The sequence below is a fragment of the Acanthochromis polyacanthus genome, chromosome 4 (assembly GCF_021347895.1).
Source record: "Acanthochromis polyacanthus isolate Apoly-LR-REF ecotype Palm Island chromosome 4, KAUST_Apoly_ChrSc, whole genome shotgun sequence".
In the NCBI taxonomy this organism is placed as follows: domain Eukaryota; kingdom Metazoa; phylum Chordata; class Actinopteri; family Pomacentridae; genus Acanthochromis; species Acanthochromis polyacanthus.
The window spans coordinates 26,391,927-26,409,226 of NC_067116.1; the positions used below are offsets into that span (position 1 = coordinate 26,391,927).

Consider the following 17,300-nt stretch of genomic DNA (forward strand, 5'->3'; position numbering starts at 1 on the left):
AAAAGAGATGTAGTGAAGGGGCTCTTGAAAGAGAACCTCAGGCTGCAAGTTTTGGATGAGAGACTATGCAATGCCGTAAAAAAAAATCCTCTGTAACATCTAAAAATCAACAGGACATCTGTATTCTCGGGTTTGCATTACTCTGCCAAATTTTAACCGTTGTTTCTATTTTTATTGAAAGTGTTCTCACTCTCAGTGATGCGGCCCGCTGGCTTGTTCTTGCCTTAGTGGAGGCAAACCGTTATATCAGCACAAGAAAGATCTGTTTCTCTATCACGCTGCTCTGAGGCTCCCACATCAAACAGTACAGGGCTGCAGAGAGGACTTATACCATGTCAGGATATTTCTCATCTGCACTCTGAATCAACACTGGCAGGCCTTCCATCACAGCCTGATGTCTTTAACCTCAACTGTGAAAAGTCTTGAGGCACTGGCTCAAAGGCCAGTGGAACATTGGCGCCTCACTTCTTTAAACTGAGACTAAACCACTTCCAAACGCCAAGTTTGACAAGACCTCAAGCTCTCGCACAGAGAAGAAGCAAGTTCAGAGGTGAAAAGGGCAAGTTCAGCTTAGCTTCTCTGTTCCTTGATTCCAGAAAAATATTTCTCTGTAGGTGTTATTAATCAACATATTTGATTGATATCAGCTATAGTTTTCACTTGTCAATCATAATTGTAGATAATCTTATACATAAATTGTGAAATATACTTTGTGACTCACCAGTTCTCACATCTGTTTGACTGTTCTGCAACACACAGCTTAAGATGATCATAAATTCAGAAATGCTCCATTCAATTCTATTTTCCAACATTAACAAACCACAAATTCATCATACGGCTGGTTTAGTCACACACTGGTTCATACTCCCTTTTCTTTTGTAACATCATAGTCGAATTATTACAAAAATGTCCGTGTGTAACATTCAAACATTACATTGTTCAAAGGTGTGAGTGGGAGATTTTTCTTCATAATAACTAAAGGAACCACATAAAAGAAATGTGTAAGAGTATCACTGCTCTTAATGCAAAGGTCATATTGTCATTAAAGCCACACAAAGTAATTATCTCTTCAGCCTCAGGAAGTTGAAGTGTACAAGCCGGCGCCACTGTCTCTGTTAATAGATGAACAGAAAAGTGAATAAACAATGAATAAATGTGTCCTCAGCTGCTCTGTGCGACTCATTTTTGTGCTACACAAACAAACTGGAACTCGATCGGGACAGTTTCAATTGATCGACTTTGGCTGCATTGAGCCAAAGTCAAATGCAGATAAAGCACATTTAAAACCACCAAGAGCTGAACCAAAGAGCTGCACAATTAAAAAAGGACAGGGCAGAGAACATAATAACACAATAACTAAAAAGATCCTGATCCTTTGTTTACTGAAACCTTTTGTGATCTGGGTATTCATTCAAGCTATGGCACAAATGAGCAAACAGCAGCCAGCCGTCTCAATTAATGAAATCCACCTCAACAACATGCAGTCACAAGCTTTGCCCAGACAGCCTCTCTGGGTCAAGAACTGTGCTTAGTGAAACTAATCTCCAGAAATTTAGTTTAATCAAATGCAAATATACCACATATTCACAAAGGCATAGATTCCCTTTGCTGTGACAGTTTCAAATATAATGGTGCAAATAACTTTAAGTTCAATGGATAACACATACTTATAAATAAGGTACTGTTCAGCTTGCTGGCAAGTCAATTATCTGGCAAAATCTACATAATGAAGAATGAACAATATTTCAAATGAATCTGCAAGAAGGTCAGTGTAAAGTACCAGTTAGTAGAAGAACTCAAAAAGCTTTAAAGGCACTGAATATCCAAAATGTAAAGCAATGCAGTTATAAGATTCTCATTTAATTCAGTGTATGACAACGAATAATAAGGGAGAGTAAAGAACAGCAGAGTGTTCAAGTCCACATTTCCAGTACATACAAGCCAAGAGATGGTCCTAGTAAACTAGTACTGATTCATGCAATCAATGAGTCTGTATCTTAAATCTATTCAACAGTGAAACAGTTTTTAAAAACTTGAGGTGACAAAAATAACTCCAATCCTAATGACTAACAAGTGACACTCATCATTGTGACAAGACCTCTCTCTGACCGGCAAGCCAGTCCAGTTATTTCCAGACTGATTGGTCTGATCACAACAACTATGGCACAGAGTTTTTATATTTTACGGAGCAACATGTTTTCACTACTTCTTCATATGTATTTGCTGGCTATCGTGTTCTGCAAGTTGCACACATTCCACTGTCTAATGCAGCATATAATAAATTGTGAACGCTGAGAAGTCATGTGGAAGCTAACTTAGTCATCCGAGTGTCATACTCTTTTAGAGTGAAATACGTCATACATTGTTGATTATCTGTGACGCTCTTAAATAATGCTTAGATAGATTCAATAATTTCTATATCGTTCTAATGTTACAAAGACATTACCAAACATGTTTCTTTCATCATAGAACTTAATACCCTGCACTGTGATTAAATACTATTATGAGATTAGTCAAATAAGTCCATTAGACTTCCTGTCTAGGAACAGTCCTCACATGTGTAAGAGCTTTATTCGGTTATTTTAGTTGAACATTTTTTACACTTAAGTTATAAGGTAGAATATTTAACATGTGTAAGGTGGACCTAGGTGCTTCAGTATAAAGCCACTTTAATTTTTTAGGTTTTTGAAAATGTTTCACCTGTCATCCAAGTGGCCTCTTTAGGTTTCAGTACTTAGATGTGAGGTGAAACGACTTCAGTAACCTAAAAGTGCAGCGATTTTCTACTGAATTGAATTTCTTTATTAGTCCCATAGGGGGTAATTTGCAACATCACAGCAGCAAAGTGACAGTAAGGAAAGCAAGAAAACACAACTAGAAATTAAAGAGGTTACGTATCCACACTATATAGACAAGATAAATAAGAAAAACAGAAGAATATCAAGGCACAAATTTAACCATATTTACACGAATGAATTGCACTTTGGTTCATTGCCCCTGGCATTACCATGACCTGGGAGACTGAGGATCTACATAGACACGTGTAAGGCGAAAAAGAGTTTGTTGGAGGATACTGATGATCTCAAGAAGCTGACTAGATGGAAACCAGATCAGAGTGGCAGGTGTTGAGACGAATGGAGCTGTCAGGAAGGAGGTGTGCTGGCCAACAGTCTATACAGACTACAGTCACGCTTCTTCCAACACGAAAGACATGACAACCAGCAGTGTTTATCTCAGATCTTTGTGAACTGACCGGCTCACAAAAGAAAAGTTTATTAAGCCACTGGAAGATTCAAAATACCAAATAACTTCTGTCACATCTGAGCGATCGGACACCTTCACATTAAAAGGCGTTGATAATAATCGTCTGCAGATTTGCGTCGGTTCATTTGTCACTAGCTAATGTTAACAACACAGAGGACAACACTAGTCCCTGTTGGGTGACAGATTGCTGACAGTTAATCATGGCTCCAGTCCCGGGGCTGCCGGGGAAGAGCTGCACTGGGTAGGTGAGAAGACATCGCTGGATGTTTGCTAGCCGGCTAACGTTAGCCAATCTTCATTGTTAGCCCGCTACTTAGTGACTAGCTTACTAATAACAACGTCCGTGTGCCTTCCGCTGTGGGTTCTGCTTCAGATTTTATCCCATATCCCTGGGCAAAACTGTGTTCAGACAGCAGCCCCGGGTAGTTTTCCAGCCCTACCGCAGGAAGCAGGAGGCTGACGTCCGGACACGCATCAACTAGCTTTAGCCGCGCTCGGTAGCAACTGACACATGGGTGATGATGACAGCGATGTAGACAAACCGCGAACATACTGGAGAAGAAGTCACTCACCCAGAACCACCCGGACACTCTGAAGATCACCTTCGAGTCATAGTGAGGAGAGAGTCGCTGTTATCTGAAGGAAAACGTCGTTGAAGAGGAAAACGAGTCAAGTTTGACAGAAAAATGTTGTCGCTGCAGACGGGCAGAGCTGAAGCTGCCGAGTGTTGACAGACTGATACTACAGCTATACTGAACTGGCCTCAACTGGCTGTCTGACGCCAGGAAGTGACGTATCGTGACATCACGGAGCTCCACGCAATGTGAGTTGGGGAGCACGTCACCTGAACAAAAAGATAGAAGAGCTCATTCAGTGTCAGATGTCCAAAATCATGACTGTAAAAAAAAAAAAAAGGTGAGATAAGAAGGTATTTTAATAACAACAAGCGCAGTTTAAGACAAAAAATAAAAAAATAAAAAAAAAATAATAATAATCATAGAAAACTGATCAAATTAAAGGGCGCAAATTATTCAAAGTCTCCAGTGTCCCCATGGTGTGTCTTTTCTGTTTTTTATTCTGTAAATTGTGCTACTGTGCACAAAAAACAAGAGAAGTCTCCAGATCTGTCCACACTACCAAATACCTTTAAATCACAAATGTTTTTTTTCCCCAGCAAAAAGCCATTACTGAACTGAGCATTAATAATCGCTGCCCTACTATTGCCACACCCCTGCGTCATCATAATATTTCACATCACAGAATAAACTGTTTCAATTGTCTACAAACATAGTACAATGCACAATAACTTGAAGAAAATTACATCCATCCATCATTATCTGTACATCACTCAATCCTCATTAGGATCATGGGGAGGGCTGGAGTCTATTCCATCTGACTTAGCGTGAAGGCAGGAGACACCCTGGACAGGTCGCCAGGCTATCACAGGGCTACACAGAGAAAAAAAGCACATTCAATTCACACCTAACAACAATTTTAGAGTTACCAGTTAACCTCAGCATGTTTTTGGACTGTGGGAAGACACACACATGCACAGGGAGAACATGCAAACTACGTACAGAAAGATCCGGGGATCTTCTAACTGCCAGGCAACAGTGCTAACCACTGAGTTACTGTGCAGTCCAAGAACATTACATGCAGAAATTATATTTTATAACTTTCCATATTATCATGTCACTGGATTTTGATGCTGTTTTTATCAGGTTTTTATTATCATCATTCATGGGGACAGATGTATGTGTGCATGCATGTGTCTATTAGACTTGTATTACATAGTTTTTAGGCATTGCACATGCAGATTTCATTGTACAAATATGTGCAGTGACAATAAAGCTATTATATTCTATCCCTTGTTTTTAGGGCTGTTCTAAGGATGGGCTACTTTGCAACAAAAGCCAATGAGCTGCTGCTGTTCCCACCCCCTTCAGGAAGAAAACGCGCTGACTGCATCTGCGATTGACAGTCAGTGAGTTAGAAGTTACACAGCACCTGAGTTGGATTCTTACTTGGTGGTAAAGTCAGTAAGCTAACTAATTGTAGAGAACTTAAGAAATGGCAGAAATAATTGTCTTCATACTTTAACAGGTGTTATACATCTAAGTTGATAACAACTGCAGAACACAATAAAAATGGTAATAAATACAGAAAAACACTTCTGTGTAGCTAGACACAGTGACAGAAAAGTGATGGGCCTTAAATCTAGCTTATTTATCTATCAAATGAGATTTTACTCAAGTTTTAGGACCTAAAATAATTTGTGAATACACCTTAGAAAATCCAAGGCTCTGTCTCTGCCAGGACTCTAATGCCTGCTTTCTGATGTTTTCTTCGCCAGCTGGAGTCGATCTGACCATACACTGCATATAGAAGCTATTCTTAAAAAGGTAAGAAAAAAATACGTAATTTCATGTGTATTGTTGTCCGTGACAGGCAATACAAAGTGCACCATAAACCTGTTTGTGGAGCCGTTTATACTTAGTAGATTTGCAAATATCTTTAAGAAATGTTTCATGAAAGAGACTTTTTGCACCTTCATGAAGTTGAGCGTGAGCGTCAACCTTCTGAAACTCTGAATCTACAGATTGTAGATTGAGAAGACGCCTTACAAGTGTCTTAAGATAATGTTATGATGACAAGAAAAATGTCCTAATCTTTTTGTCAAATCAGTGGAGTGTCTCTTTTACAAAGCAGACAAGCAGCTCACTATTATGCAATCCGCTACTCAGAGTTATTCAGGAACAGATACAGTTTGTGTTCATTAATGAACACTTGCTTTCTGATTTATTCCTCACTTATTCGCTCCAACTGTTGTGTTAGTCCTGAACAATTCCCCCTCTCCCTCCTCCTCTCCTCTGGTTAACTTGCAAGGTGAGCAAAACGTCCTGCAGGCACAGATCATCCGGCATCTTCCATGTCGTTTGCAGTGGAGTGATCGCTGACGTACGGGCCAAGAAAAACACAAAGGCCTGTTCCCCACTGCTGCTTCAGATGTGCTAATCCAGGCTCTCCATCACTTCTGCACACAGAATTCCACCTTTTTTTGTGGGACGCACAGTTTGTTTTCCTTTGGCCCAGTCTCAGAAGGGACAGAGATGAGGCCCAGAGATGGAGCAATGCCAGCTCAGCATTTGTCATGAGATCAGAGCCCTCAAACAGCGACTTGTGCTTTTGGTCTATAAGATGGTTAACAGTTAAATTCTTCGGTGAGCAACAGAGAAACAGATTTTTTTTTTTAAATGTGGCAGTAAAGTTCAGGAGACAGTTAAAACAACACTATCTACGTAATGATTGATCTTATTCAGTCATTCATTCATTCCTGAGTATCAACAACAATAGATCAGCCTAAAATCAGCAAGAGGCACTGAACGATCATCCATTGAGAGTTTGTCTCATCACATATACATTAAAAGCTAAACAGTTGAAGAAATAAATATGTCATGACAAATGTTAGCAAAATCACTCAAAGTAAACAAACTAATGTGGAAACCAATCAGTTTGTTCAGGGTTATGTAATACATCAACACCTAATTATTAATTTCTGGCACAGAACAGCCTAATTTTAAAAGCCAACATTCATAGCTTTAAAAAATGTAGCAGAAATTACTCTGCTGACAAAATAAGATCACGTAAGATCCGGTAAACAACTACGAGTTATCTCCCAGTCTGACCTACTGGGTCATGTTTACAGGCAGATCAAGGTGTTAAGTTACATTAATGTCCACTGCTGATATCAGCAATTGCTTTGTTACATCTCATTAGTTGTTTCCCAGTCATTTGTCTCAGACATGTCGCTCGAGGAAATGTAAGGGAGGAGTAAATTGCGGTTCATAGCTACTCTCCAATCTGTGTATTGTTTAATTATCAGGCCGTAGGAAGTCCCTTCAGTTAAAAATGCTCTGTTGTGTTGATCCAGCATCATCTTGTAAAGCCTCGGCGCAGGCAGATGGACAGAGGTCTGCTGAATGATGGAGAGGAACGGACAAACCCTGGACATCTAGTCTGCAGCTTATCTGCTCCGCCGGCCCTTTTCCCAGTCCAGCCCTGATAACCCGGTCGACCAACAAAATACAGGATGTGGCCCAATAACCTCGAATGGCAGCAGGGGAGTAATACCGTTTTATTAGGAAAGGTCTTTTCTGTAAACTTTCCAGACAGATCTGAGTTCTCAGGGAGGGTTTTATGTTAGCTGGAGTTGAAGACTATGCTACACCATGTACCTTCAGTAAAACCAAAACCAACCAGCATAATTTCAGTTATAGTGCCTTACACTCATATTAGCTGAGTTGCAAACCTGTGCAGTAAAACAAAACAGGCCAATATTTGCACTTTTTATTTATTCTCAAATTAATGCTCCACATGTGTGTGAAGGAGAGTTCATTTAACAGAGGTTACAACAGGGCTGCCCTCTCCTGGAGTTTTCTCAGACATGGAGCGCATGCAGGCATCGAAGGGTTTGGGGTTTGTTGGCCACTCCTGCAGGGGAAACTCATCCCCCTGGTGTTGTTTTGCTGTAGGTTCCCTCCACTGTGTGTTTGCTGCCTCAAAATCCCACTGAAAAACATCAAGATGGGGAATTATAGAAGGTTGTTGCTAGAGGTACTTTGATAGGTAATATTCTGCCAGGTTTATATAAATAGGGGAAAATAGATAACATTACTAGTATGACATGCCTTGGAGACAGTATTTTTTTGCAATTTTTGATTGATTTTGGCAAATATTATTTACAACATAAAACACATTGTGTGACAAGCGCATATATGCATAATCATGTCTGTGGGAGTTGCATAAATATTGCCAAATCATCCCTTGGCTGCCAATTTAGACACACCAAGGAATTGGTTTGTTTTAACCAAATAAATAAACAAACCAATATTATTCACCCAAGCACATATCCAAACATATATAAAATCTACAAACATCCACATACAGCCATACAGATAATGTAAAACATACAAACAAAAAAATACAGACACAATCAGAATATGAGGACTACAGAGGTAGGGAAAAACGTGCAAAAACATGAAATATATGAATAACATTAACAGTTCTTTATACAAACAAAGAAGCCATCATCATCAGTGTAATAGGATCCTAAATTGTTTTTAATTATTGGTCTATAAAGAAAATATGAAAGGTGTCCTGAAGAGTAATCACTTGAGTAAGGCCTCATTCCTCTGGTTGAAGCGCAGCAAAATGTGTTAATTTTGTGATTCGGTGTTCTTCATTTTTAATTTTGAAAATGGTAATTGTAACATTTAAGATCCTGAAAGTTTGTTGTAAAACTGTGTGACAGCATCAACTGCACACCTACAGTACAAAAGCCTTCACATTGTTCACACACAATTAAATTCCTGGCTGGCAGGCATCACACAAGAGGCCATAAACATCTCCTAAAATAGCAGAGGGTAGCACTGGCCCCCTATAGACAAGGCAACCATTTTGCAGTACTTCCTAAGCAGACAGACCCAGCCCAGTTTGGGTCTTTAATCAAAGATCCTTTACAGCAGAACAATTGGGCCACATGGCAAATCTCAAACAATTCCACCCATCACTGTACCCCTCAGGCTCGCCCCGGCCGAGAACCGGACCTCAGCAGAAGTGTGCGAGTAACACACAGCACAATAGAGATTCCAGGCTGCTGGCTGCGGTGGCTGCTCGGTTTAGACATGCTGCACACTCCAAAGTTTTTTTTAGGATTTTCCCATGAGTACCAATTATAGTGATATCATGTAAAGTATCCAAAATGCTTTTATAAGAATAATTCTGACAAAAGATTCCGTGATCTTCCTTTGTGTCTTCAGTTTGCCTTAAAGCAGTTCAGCACTTAGTCGACCTCCGGATTTATTATAGTGACAGTAAAGCAACCAAAGACAAATGTTGAACTCATCTGGACTTCTGTATATTGAGGATTAAACATTAGACACAGAGTCAACTTGGAAAGAAACCATATTTCCATTATATCACCGAGTAAACAGCGTCTGTTAATTCTAACAAGTGGAAAGAGCGTCACAGAGGGACGGCCTTATGTTTGAGTTTACCTACAACAGATTGTGATTTAAAAGACCAGATAAGAGATTTGTTCAGAATTGATCGGCAAAGGCTGGCTGTTTTTATCATAAGTTTATAGATTTGGTCTCTTATGCTGCGTTAATGACTAACAGGCATCCATCAACCAATGACAGCTGAGATTAGATAAAGTTGATAACACAGAGTTTCCATATTCAAATGAAGTTTCGTACTTTACCCAGTACAACAAATTCTCATAGTGGACACGTATTTTAATCCCTGTTACTTCTCTAACACAACAAGCGTGCTAAAAGTGTTTACGTCATTTGCTTTTTCCTGTTCAGTGAACAGTATCAACCTGCAATTGTTTGTGCTTGCACCATTTGCCTTTGTTTCTGATTAAATGACATCCTCCAGAGCTTGGCTTTCCACAGCAGCACAGTTTGGGGTTTTCTCTTGTGGTTGTGAGCGTCCAGGCCTGAGAAGGAAAAAGCTTGTAATTTCACTCTGCCTTGCAAACTCAAACTATGCATTTCAAAGAGGGGAAATTATATAAATGTGAACTATCCTCAACAACAAGATGAGTTTTGCTGTGTAGCCAGGACCGATTCTTGGCTCAACCGTAAACTGCAGAACAAATATAAAACTCAAACCCTGCCCTACCCTACACTTTTGCTCACAAACCCACATGCACACACACATCCCTCCATAGAGTTCAACCAAAGCGTCCTACAAGAACATGCTGACTATTGTCTCCTCTGACGGCCGTCCTCTGACTTACTTCCCCAGAGTCACATGGAAAAAGCACTAAGCAACAGCAAAAACACTGTCCTTAACAGAACTTCTTCTTATGAGATCTTCGGTCTGCTGGGCTTAAATATACAGACAAGTCAATGCTATTTCCCAATATTAAATTCTAATATCATATTAATGATGAGGAACTCAAGTGGCACTAAAAACAGAAGCTGATAAGCATAGTTTTGATAGTAGCATCCAATACTGACTGTTTCAACAAGCTGTCCCTTTACTGTACATGTAATCATATAACGACGAGTTAAAATAGCATGAAGCACATTTTCTTGTTTCAATCCAGAAAAACAGAACAAAGAAAACAGCAAATCCCTTCAGTTCACCAAACATTCATCAAAAACCATCAGCCTCAACTTTCACCTCCTCATGGACTTCGGCGCAGCATTGTGCAGACGAAAACTCGTTACATAACCTGATGCAAAGAGGCAATAAAGCAGAACACATTCATGTCATCACTACAGTTCATACAAGGTGATTTGGCACAAAGACAAGGAGTCAAACACTCAGTTATACTCATTAATACTGTATTTCCACAGTAACCGTGCTCACTAACGTGTTGTCGCCACCTAGTGGTGCTTTGTCAGAAGTGCACATTCTAGCTGTTCTGCTGACAGACTTGTTCCTGAGATCACTGCTCAAATCAGACTTCCACACTTGCAAAAGACTGTTCCTGAAAATGTGATGACAGACAGATTGCAAAATTCAATGTGAATTTGCACAATTTCAAGACAACAGGAAGCCGAAAAATAAAGCAGATACACATTTGAGAGACAAATGAGTAAATGCAGCAGCCCTATGAATGAATGATGAAATATTTAGATTCTACAATTCTACAATTTCATTTAGCAGACGGTTCTATCCAAAGCAATGTACATCTGAGAGTAGATACAACACAAGCAAGGATCTAGTCAGGGGAAAATATCCCAGATAAATGCCATAAAGCAAGTTCAAGAGTCATAGTAGGACCATAGTGTCTATAGGTAGTAGAAAAAATAGGATTTTTATTATTTTCAGTCTGTCAAGTGCAAAGTTGTTAAGTGAAGAGCTGCGTTTTTAGTATTTTCATAAAGACTGACAGAGCCTCTGCAGATTGAATAGAGTTTGGCAACTCATTCCACCATCGGGAACCACAGAAGAGAAGAGTCCAGCTATCGACCGGCCCTGTTATGGTGGTTGTATCAACCGCTGTATAGATATAGTTAGATACTTTTCTGGAGAAGGAGGGAACAGAGTGGATTTACATTATATGTACTGAGGAAACTTTTAACTAATGTCTTATTTTCATTAATATTTTTATTTAATTTTATTTATTTATGAATCTTAGCCCTCTTTTTACTTATTTTTATTTTATTACTTTTAAATGATATTTTAGCCATTTGTTAGTACTTTACTTTATATTTTATTTAATATTTTATTTAACTTTACTTATTTATTTAGTTTTATGTTCTTAGACTTTGTAGTTTTACATTTTTATTCCATATCTCCAGTGTTTCCTCAGTGGGGGCCGGCTGCACTGGGGGCTGCAATTGGCCCTGGTTGGGGTGTCTCTGTCTTGTGGCTGGCATCTTCTTGGCCAAGTCGGGGGTCTCCAAGACTGTTTTGCTGTGTGGGCCCCTCACTGTCCTTGTGGCGGGGCATGCCCAGGCAGAGGCATCTGGCCCTGTGCTGTAGATGGCGCCCCGTGCAGTCGGCCTCCTAGCGTTTACTGACCTGGCTCCTCTGTACTCAGCCACGCGCTTTTAAGATCACTTCATCTGTGTGTGTGTGTGTGTGGGTGTGTGTGTGTGTGTGTGTGTGTGTGTGGTGTGTATTTGGTGTGTGTGTGTGTGTATGTGTTGGGGTTGGAGATGGGGCGGATGGAGGGGACTGTTTTTAACATGTATAGCACTTTGTGCTGCATTTTAATGTATGAAAAAGTGCCCTATAAATAAAGTTTGATTTGATTTGATTTGAAACATTTCTTCTGAATTTCTGTTCTGATTGGTTAGCTTGCTAAAGTTAATTTCATATTTAAAGGTCGCATATTGTACCTCATTCCTGATCCTATCCATCCTGGTCACTCCCAGAGAGAACCTCAGCATCTTCAGTTCTGCTACCTCCAGCTCTGCCTCCTGTCTTTTCCTCAGGGACACTGTCTCCAGACCATTACAGTACAGAATGCACTGGGTCAGGCGGTGCCAATCTGACTTGTTATTACTGTCCTTAGATGGCTAAGGCTGTGAAAACGGGTAATGGGGTGCGTCTGATTTCCTGGAATGCTAAGGGCATGAACTAGCGCAGTTGTTTGTAACTCATGCATATGGTGAGTTTGTCAGATGATGCTGCAGTTATGAGGTATTTTGGTATTGCAGAGAGCAGCTTGGAATTGACTCTGACGTGGCCGGTAAAGAAGCCACTTCAGAATGGGTTTGCTTTGGTCACTGTTGCGTGCTCGTTCTATTGTCTGGCAACAGAAACGAAAAGTCAATCTATAAATGAGAACAGCTTTACTGAGAATTTGGCTGTAAAAAATCTAGCGATACATGTGAGTTTGGAGACAGAAGTAAATGGAAGTAAACACCGGCTGAGTTGAGGTTTCACCAAAACCCAACAGGCAACAAGAAAACACATTAACCCATCCTGTCTGTGTTTATGGGTTTCAAATTGCTGTTAAATTCTCACCATCTCTGAATGTCTCTTAGCTTTATGGTTTCCACAGAGCTCTGACCTGTGCATAAACAGTCAAAGCTAATGATAACATTATCCACACAACATGCGAGCATGACTGTTGTGGGGTCACTGCCATCAAAAACAAAAAATGGCCACTTAGCCTTCAGTCACTCAGATGCTTTGTTTCAGATGCTTTACTCGTGGCTGAGAGATTTTACAGTTTGCAGAAGCTGCTACGGGAAGTAAAGTAATTCTGGTGGACGGTGAGGCAGCAGCTCATCGTCACAGGCTGACCTGGAAGCAGCAGTGAGTGAAGGGGCAGGACTATAGAACATCTGAGCTGTTGGTTCCTCTGCAGGGAGGAAAGTAGCTCAGTAGAATTCTTACTGGCTTGTAAAGTTAGAGGCTACAAATTTTACGTTGCCTCCAACTTAAAAACAGTCGCAAAACTAAAAATAATATTCAGCATATGGGACCTTTAAGTAATTTGACCAAAGAAATCCAACCCACCTCCAGATCAGAGCTGACCACTGAGGAGTCATAGGATGTATCTGTGGAGCAGAAACTGCCAGCTCTGATCACTCGCACCATCCTGTTGAGAGGCCCATCCTCCACCTGCTGCTTTGACAAGGTCACGTCCTTCAGGGACATCTGCAAATTAAAAAAATGTAAAGAAATCACAACCATTGCATGGATAACAACTCACTGAAGTGAAGATAACATGCAATGAACATGAATGTCTCATATCAAGCATGCATTTCTATTGTTAAGCGTCTGAGCCACAACAGATTCTTCACTTACTGCTCTCGGAGGTTGAACGTGGACATCCATGTAATGACCCATCTCTGCCATCTTCTGGACATTTTTTGTCTTTGAAGAGAAGGTTGAATACGACAATATTCAAATCAAGACATGAGCAAAAAAAAGCATCAATCACAAACATTTATGCAAATGCAAACAAGAACAATTCCTCCACTACCTTACTGTAGATTTAAGCTGCCACATTCAGATAAAATAAGCAAAAGCCCAATATTGTCAATGTTAAATTAAAAACAATAGGTATTTTATCTTGCAGGAAATTCCCACTAAAATCAAAAGTCTCTTAATTGACTCCAAGAAATATAAGCAGTAATTTTGTACATGCAACAGCAGCAAAATCTTCACACAAACTTACTCTTGTTGGTGCAGAGGAACGAATGTTCTGTTTTCTGTGTCTTTTCATGACAGCGTTATCCTCAGTGTGGAGGCCTGAACCACCTAAAAGTCTCTCCATGTCTGAAGAAAGGCTCACAGGCTGCTGCCTGCTTTGTCTCTTACAACAATAAGTGCCTACAATCTAAAAATATTGTGTTAAAGACAAACAAAACACATCTTGGTTCAGTTTGCATATGTTCAGTCAAATTAAGGATCACCTAAATCCAGCTGCTGATTATAGTGGGACTCTGAAGCTCCATTTAATATTTGTGGCTACTGTGGTTTTGTTAATAGATGACATTTAACTCGCAGCTTGTGGGACTCCACCTGTTCAGTCATGCTGCCTTTCAATGTTACTGCAAACACCAGAAAATATTTTTTTAGAACATGCAAAGCTTTCATAGGAAACAATGCAAGCAAGCATCTCCACACAGATGTTTAAAGATGTGACCACAATGTGCTACAAAAGGATACAAGAAGGTCCAGGCCAACACAACTGATTGACGACAGGAGCCACGGCAGGACTCTCATAAGAAACCCAAAGTGAGTGTCGTAGAGGAGTATGGCAGCTGTGTAGAGGACACCAGCCAGTGAGCAACACAGCCCAGAGAAGATGTTAGCCCGGGTCAACATCTGTCCTCTACACTTGAAGGAAACAAGTAACAGTTTAATGGAAAGCAAGTAGTTCAGACACTCATGTATTGTTTCAGAGCACAAAAAGGAGACTGCAGCACACTGCTTTACTACTCTGAAGACACTGCAGCATTGAATCATGAGTCAGCACAATAAAAAAAGCTGTGAATGAAGCGGTAAACCCTGTTGTGAACAGTTTCTTCTCATGTTTGTCACTTACTGCTCTACGGAGTGCAGGAAACCTGGAGCTGCAGGCGATGGCAAAGGACAGCAGGCCGAGTATGTAACCCAAGAGTTCAGTGTTGTCCTTTAGAAGAACAGTTTTAAGGCGTTAGATACATCATTTCAGCACATCACCCCTGTCCTACAGCAACTCCACTGGCTCTCTCTTCAAATCCAGACTCATCTGTTCAGGGCTATTCATACTCTCTAACTGCCTCTTTAAGCATGCTTTTTATCTTTATGTATGTTTATTTTTTTGTATGGTTTGTTGTATTGGTTTTTACTGTAAAGTGACTTTGGGTGTCAAGAAAGGCACTTACAAATAAAATGTATTTTTATTATACAATACAACATGAGGACAATTAGTCAAATCAGATCACCAGTACTTATACACGCTGCAGAAACTGATGCTGTGAGATGCAACGGGGCGTTTAAAATTCTACAGCACTGCATTAATGCTATCTGCAGCATGGCAGAGCTCAGTGAGCACAGGTTAAGAATTGATCAGTGACGCTCAGTGTGATTCAAGAGTTGATGTGTGCAGGCGAGTTGCATGCAAATTATTCAAGTACATCCACATGTACTGGTCTGTGCAATAGCACCATTAAAGGACTCCAACTGGAGCCTTGCAGAGACACATGTAACAGCCTCCTCTGTCGGAGAGGAATGAACGCTGGAGGCTGACTGGCCCTGAGAAAACCTCCAGCAACCACCATCAGCACACACACTGCTAGAAGATGCTGTCTCCTCCGCCTCTTCATCATCCTCAGCCTCCTTTCTGAAGGAGAACACCAGAGAAGACGGTTAGATAGCTAGAAACTGTTTCAACATTTGAATGTTAATCTGTAGAGGTGCTCTGATAAGTCCCCTGGCTGTTTTGCCTAAAGGGTTTGGTCAGTTGAAACACCTGCACTACTCTGCTGCAATTTGTTTAAACATCAAAAACACTGTCAAAAATGTTTGTAAGTTTTACACTTGAAAAACTGTCAAACTATGATGGTAAAAATCTGTAAGCTCTAAAACAGTTTGATGTGGTTTATATGACACAGAATCACCAAAAATTGGTTAATCAGGGGAAAAGTGTTTTTTAGATTATTTTTCTCTTGAAAAAATACATTTCCTGACTCCTGAATGGAAAAACGCTGTGATATGTATAACAATACTGTCATTTTTGCATTTAATTCTCAAAAAGCATATGGTTTTTCACAGTAAAATGTATATATTGTTGTCCTGGTAATGTAAACATGTTGCAATATTTGTAACAAGTGACATGGCAATTTCTGTATTTATTACATGTAAAAAAAAAAAAAAAACACAGTATGGTACCAGTCAAATTAATGTACTTTTGTGATAATAATGGACATATGCTTTAGTATCTATGACAGCTTTAACTGCAATTTTGGCTTAAAAAATACATACATTTAATGCTAAAAAGACTAACTGTTGCGTTGATAATTGAAAAACACTGTAATATTTATAATAAGTTACTCAAATTTTATTTTATATAGTATTTTCAAGTAAATTTTCTCATTTTTAAAGGTTAAAGCTTTTTTTTCCCCACAGTAAAATATGGAAATAAGCACATTTTTCAACGATAAAATCAACAATATCAAGACATTTTGTTCCCGTAAATGTAGAAAAATGTTTTACGGTAATTTTTACTGAGCATTTTGTCAACCACGGCTGCCGCAATTTTACCGTAAAAGCATTTTTTTTCTTTTTTTACAGCGTAATTGTTCGGTTGTCTGAAAACAATAAGGTTTAAAACTTCTCCAGTCTCACCTGTTTTGGAGTTCCAACACAGGACAACTTGGAAGCAGCACAAAATACAATTCAGAGCATCCATAGCAGAAGCAAAAGCGCTCATTAAAATCTGCAGAGGACAACAAAATAAAGTTACAACGCGTTACTGCATGCAAAATGATGAGAAATACTTTCTCTCCAGCCTGGCTACCTGAATATGCAGCTGTCTGGACAGAATCGCTCCCACTGTGCTGCACAAGTCACCCAGGAAGCAGTAGACGATCAGGACGGTTTCTGCTGTATTTTCTCCTCCAAGTTTGCACCTTTGACACACGATCCTTCAACAGGTGACACGAGTTCAATGCCACGACTTCTTTATTTACTTACTGAGGCAGAATCTGAATGAAAACGTACTTACAGAAGACATGACAGCAGCAAGAGCAGCGCGGAGGCAAAAGTCAGACCGACGGGGACGCAAAGTTTGTCTGCGTCATGAGAGAAGCAGGTGGTGACTGATTCGACGCAAAAAGACATCAGACCAGTCAGGAAAGTTTGGGAGCTTTGACCGTCCGTGATGGATGCACGTGTGTCCATTTTTAGTGCAAATATCTCTAAATATATCAGAAGACAAGCTAAGCCATGCTGCTACTCATCCATCCATGCAGGTGAGGAGGAGGAGCTTAGCTGACACACCAAACTCATATATTGAGGGAAATTCAAGATAAAACGTAGCACAAATTTCTATTAGGGTTATTGCCGAG

General features: G+C 40.0%; 2 protein-coding genes across 2 annotated transcripts in view; both read right to left on the reverse strand.

The window, feature by feature from the left end:
* atp13a3 (ATPase 13A3) overlaps positions 1–4,057 on the reverse strand; it is a 42,115-nt gene extending 38,058 nt beyond the window's left edge. The window contains exon 1 of the mRNA XM_022194716.2: positions 3,837–4,057. The gene's annotated coding sequence lies outside the window, so the exon portion shown is untranslated. The remainder of the gene's footprint in view (positions 1–3,836) is intronic.
* A 3,539-nt stretch (positions 4,058–7,596) lies between these two features.
* Positions 7,597–17,192, reverse strand: tmem44 (transmembrane protein 44). Its single transcript, XM_022194715.2, has 10 exons — positions 16,958–17,192; positions 16,751–16,877; positions 16,579–16,669; positions 15,399–15,574; positions 14,795–14,881; positions 14,416–14,586; positions 13,922–14,083; positions 13,549–13,617; positions 13,258–13,398; positions 7,597–7,833 (listed from the first exon to the last, which is right to left on the reverse strand). Exons 1-10 carry the CDS (start codon positions 17,131–17,133, stop codon positions 7,657–7,659), a joined length of 1,377 nt encoding a protein of 458 aa, XP_022050407.1. The 5' UTR covers positions 17,134–17,192; the 3' UTR covers positions 7,597–7,656.
* Between the last annotated feature and the right edge of the window lie 108 nt (positions 17,193–17,300).